The sequence below is a fragment of the Protobothrops mucrosquamatus genome, unplaced genomic scaffold, assembly GCF_001527695.2.
Source record: "Protobothrops mucrosquamatus isolate PMUCROS unplaced genomic scaffold, P.Mucros_1.0 scaffold4292, whole genome shotgun sequence".
Classification (NCBI taxonomy): Eukaryota; Metazoa; Chordata; class Lepidosauria; order Squamata; family Viperidae; genus Protobothrops; species Protobothrops mucrosquamatus.
Window position 1 is genome coordinate 31,500 of NW_015390207.1, and position 3,721 is coordinate 35,220.

The 3,721-nt window shown below is 47.4% G+C and overlaps 1 protein-coding gene across 1 annotated transcript in view; it reads right to left on the bottom strand.

Annotated features, from left to right (window-relative positions):
• DYRK4 (dual specificity tyrosine phosphorylation regulated kinase 4) overlaps positions 1–2,797 on the bottom strand; it is a 21,586-nt gene extending 18,789 nt beyond the window's left edge. The window contains exons 1-3 of the mRNA XM_029286618.1: positions 2,526–2,797; positions 1,322–1,424; positions 343–427 (exon numbers count right to left, since the gene is read on the bottom strand). Coding sequence (XP_029142451.1) covers positions 343–427; positions 1,322–1,424; positions 2,526–2,797 — 460 coding nt within the window. The remainder of the gene's footprint in view (positions 1–342; positions 428–1,321; positions 1,425–2,525) is intronic.
• Between the last annotated feature and the right edge of the window lie 924 nt (positions 2,798–3,721).

Sequence of the window (3,721 nt, forward strand, 5' to 3'; positions counted from 1 at the left end):
GGATGGATGGATGGATAGATAGATAATAGATATGATAGAGGATGGATAGATATAGATGAGAGAGAGAGAGAAATATATGTACTATAAAACTTATACTATATAATCTCCTGAGGCATTGCCAGGACAAAACAGCTCAGCATATCGCATGGAGCCATGCTTGGAAATACCAACTATGCTTGGGGTTGATGCCACCTGTGGCATCCCCACTTAATTTAATAAAACAATCTGAAACACAACTAAAAACTGGTGGGACCGGAAGCCTTCAACGATTCCCAATATTTAGGAAAGGTTAAACGCGAAACTGCTTCATCCTGAGGCGTTCATTATTCAAGATCTGCTCACCACAGGGATCAAGGTGTCCTGATCCGATTCTACTTCTTCCTCCATCTTGCTTTGAATTGTGAAGAGTGGCACTTAACTCCCTTTCCTAGAAGAAGGGAAAGTGCAACCCATCAAAATGACCGACCGGTAACATTTTCAGAAGTTTGTTCCCAGGTGCTGTTGGAGGAACTTGTGTCCCATGGTCTCCTCGCCTCCTTCAAGGTGTCTTTCCATCGCAAACCTTCCATGGGACGCCATTGTGCCTTCCGCCATTTTTCCCACCCGTCACAAGAACGCGCTGCCATTTTGTTCTCTGTCCTTGGTACTTTGAGCCAAGAATCCCTTTTCTCAAATCTGGCAAAGTAACCTGCAGGCCTGCCAAACACTCTGGCCATATTCTGCCCTGAATTAAGAAGGGCATATTTCTATGTATAGGTGTCAAGACTGGCACACATGTTCCCAGTTTACTTGTTTCTGCATATTGCCATTTTCTTTCCTGGACCTGTGAAGGATGTGTGTACATAAGGTATGCTCTTACTTGTGGTTTTTACTTGTGTGTAGTGTGCACTGTGGACAGCACTTAAATTCCGTTGTGAGTTACAGAATGACAATAAAGATGTTCTATATTCTAGGGCAGGGGTAGGCAACCTTGGCTCTTTTATGACTGGTGGACTCCAACTCCCAGAATTCCTGAGCCAGCCACGCTGAGGGGAAAGGGAGAGGTTTCCAAGCCAAGCCATGGTGGCTCAGGAATTCTGGGAGTTGAAGTCCACAAGTCATAAAGCGGACTGGGCCTAGGCCAGAGATAGGCAACCTTGGCTCTTTTATGACTCGTGGACTTCAACTCCCAGAATTCCTGAGCCAGACACGCTGAGGGGAAAGGGAGAGGTTTCCAAGCTGAGCCATGCTGGCTCAGGAATTCTGGGAGTTGAAGTCCACAAGTCATAAAAGGGCCAGGTTTGAAGACCCCTGATCTAGGGAGAAAGCTACTTAAAACTACCTTTTGGATCAGAAGGCTGGGTTTTTCACCGGCTTTCAGTATAACTGGGAGAGCGCTTGACCGTCCTTTCCTAATTTTTTCAGACTTGTTACTAATCTTCTTTCTGGAGAAAGACCACAACAGAGAGGGAAATATGTTACAAACATTGAAGAAAATCTTATTTTTTTCAAAATGCAGGGTTAGGGTATTAGTTCCTCTAGCTGTAGCAGATGAGATGTCATGTCACATAAAAAAAAAAATCAAATGAATCAAGGAGCAACATTAAAGCATCATGAATAAAATATAGAATAGAACAGAACAGAAAAGAAAATGGAATAGAATAGATTAGAATAGAGTAGAATAGAAATACAAAATAGAATAGAATAGAAATACAGAATAGAATAGAATAGAATAGAATAGAATAGAATAGAATAGAATAGAATAGAATAGGATAGGATAGGATAGGATGGGATGGGATGGGATGGGATGGGATAGAATAGAATAGAATAAAGGGCTTGGGAATTGTGAGATGTGTTTGCCACGTGAACACATTAAACACATTGGCCACTTTAAGACTTGTGGACTTCAACTCCCAGAATTCCTCAGCCAGCGTGCCTGGCTGAGGAATTCTGGGAATTGAAGTCCACAAGTCAGCAAAGGGCCGAGTTTGAAGGCCCCTTCTTTAGAACATGGGATACTTTTTACCAATGGCTAGAAAAACGAGGTAGAGAGAAAGGAACTTAATGAGGACTTAATGCCTTGGCTGCCCTAAGAAAGGAGTCAAATAATCTGAAATGAATATTAAAACTTGGCCCTTTGATGACTTGTGTGGACTTCAGCTCCCAGAATTCCTCAGCCAGGCACACTGGCTGAGGAATTCTGGGAGTTGAAGTCCACAAGTCTTAAAGTGGCCAGGTTTGAAGACCCCTGCCCTAAACTATCCACCCTCATTTGAATTCCACTCCTGCCTTGTCAGGAATCGGCTCTCCCCACTCCTGCACCTCGCCAGCTATGGGATGCATCTCATAAAATACAATATTAAATATTATGCATCTCATAAAAGACAATATTAAGCCCCCAACAGGAAGGTCTTCATCGTCCTTGAAGGCTAGAACCCACCACATGGTCAACCACAGTGACCTTAAAGCCCAGGCCTTAGTGGCAAAGGTCCCCTCGGTGGTTCCTATATTTGGTTGACCTCTACGAAGGTGGAAGACTTCCCCACCTGGGCAGGACTGGCTGAGAAGGGATGAAGGGCGGCACCATAGAGTTCCTCATATTTTCCGAGCATTCTTCCATTGACCGCAGGACCGAGAGAAAAGTCTTCCACGAAATTTCCAAGGGGTCACCAACTTCCGCGGGGGGAGGCCCGGAAGGACTAGGACAAGCCACAGCACCGGGCTCCCGGTAGTCCCCCGTTTCCAACTTGTGCTCCGCGGCAGATCCCTGGATATTTTGCTCGGCGAGGGGCAATTTCTTTTTTTGTGGCTTTCCCATGGGTATTCCCCGAGACCTCCAGCTCCGCGGGTTGGCTACCGCTGGTGCCAGTCAAAACCGGTTGCCTCCCATTGCAGCCTCTCCCTCTTGTGAGCTCCCCCCTCCCCTAATATTTGCAGCATTCTGAGATAACAATGGCAGACAATGGGAGATGGCCAATGGAGTTTTGTAGGTGGCAAGGTCTGTGATGTAACCCTCCCGACTAGGAATGCCTGGGTGTGGACAATGCGGCTGCCGTAAAAGGCTGTGTTGTCCCAGAAGTTAGCCCCACTGAGCCTTTTGCCACCGGCTAATCTGCAAGAGCTACCGTTTCTCTGGCGTGCCTGAGCAGTAGGCCTTCCCCAGAGGGTGTTCTGTCCCAGCCCACGTTGAGTCCTCGCTACGCTCGCAAGGAGAAACCCCTCTTCCAATCAAGCAGGCAGAAACAGCAGGAAAACCCCAAACCCTTTAATTCACAGACCTGAATCAAACACAGTTCACAGCAACTCAATCCTTACGTAAACGGTTGCCTTTGGCAACCAGCACCTCCCACACCTTCCCTTTTATTATGCAGCCAAGGTGTGGCTTTCCTAACGCCTGCTCCTTTGCCTTTGGAGTCGCCCCATTGCATTCCTTTGTCCTGCTCTCTTTTCTTGCCGGCGTTTTCATGCATCCAGGATTTGTCCCAGCTGTTCTTCATCACTGTCCACCTCCCAGCCCAGCTGTGTCTCAGCCTGAGCGCGGGTAGAGGGGCCAGGCTCCTCATCAGACTGTAAGTCCTGGAGCTTCTCAGAGCCTTCCTCTGATTCCAATGTCATTCCAGGCTCTTCCTCCTCCTCCTCCTCCTCAGACTCAGCTGCCGGATCCACGGGCTGGCGAGGAATCACAACAGAGGGATCCAGCCCCTGTAATGGACGAAGGGACAAAGCTTCGGTGCGATTCGGC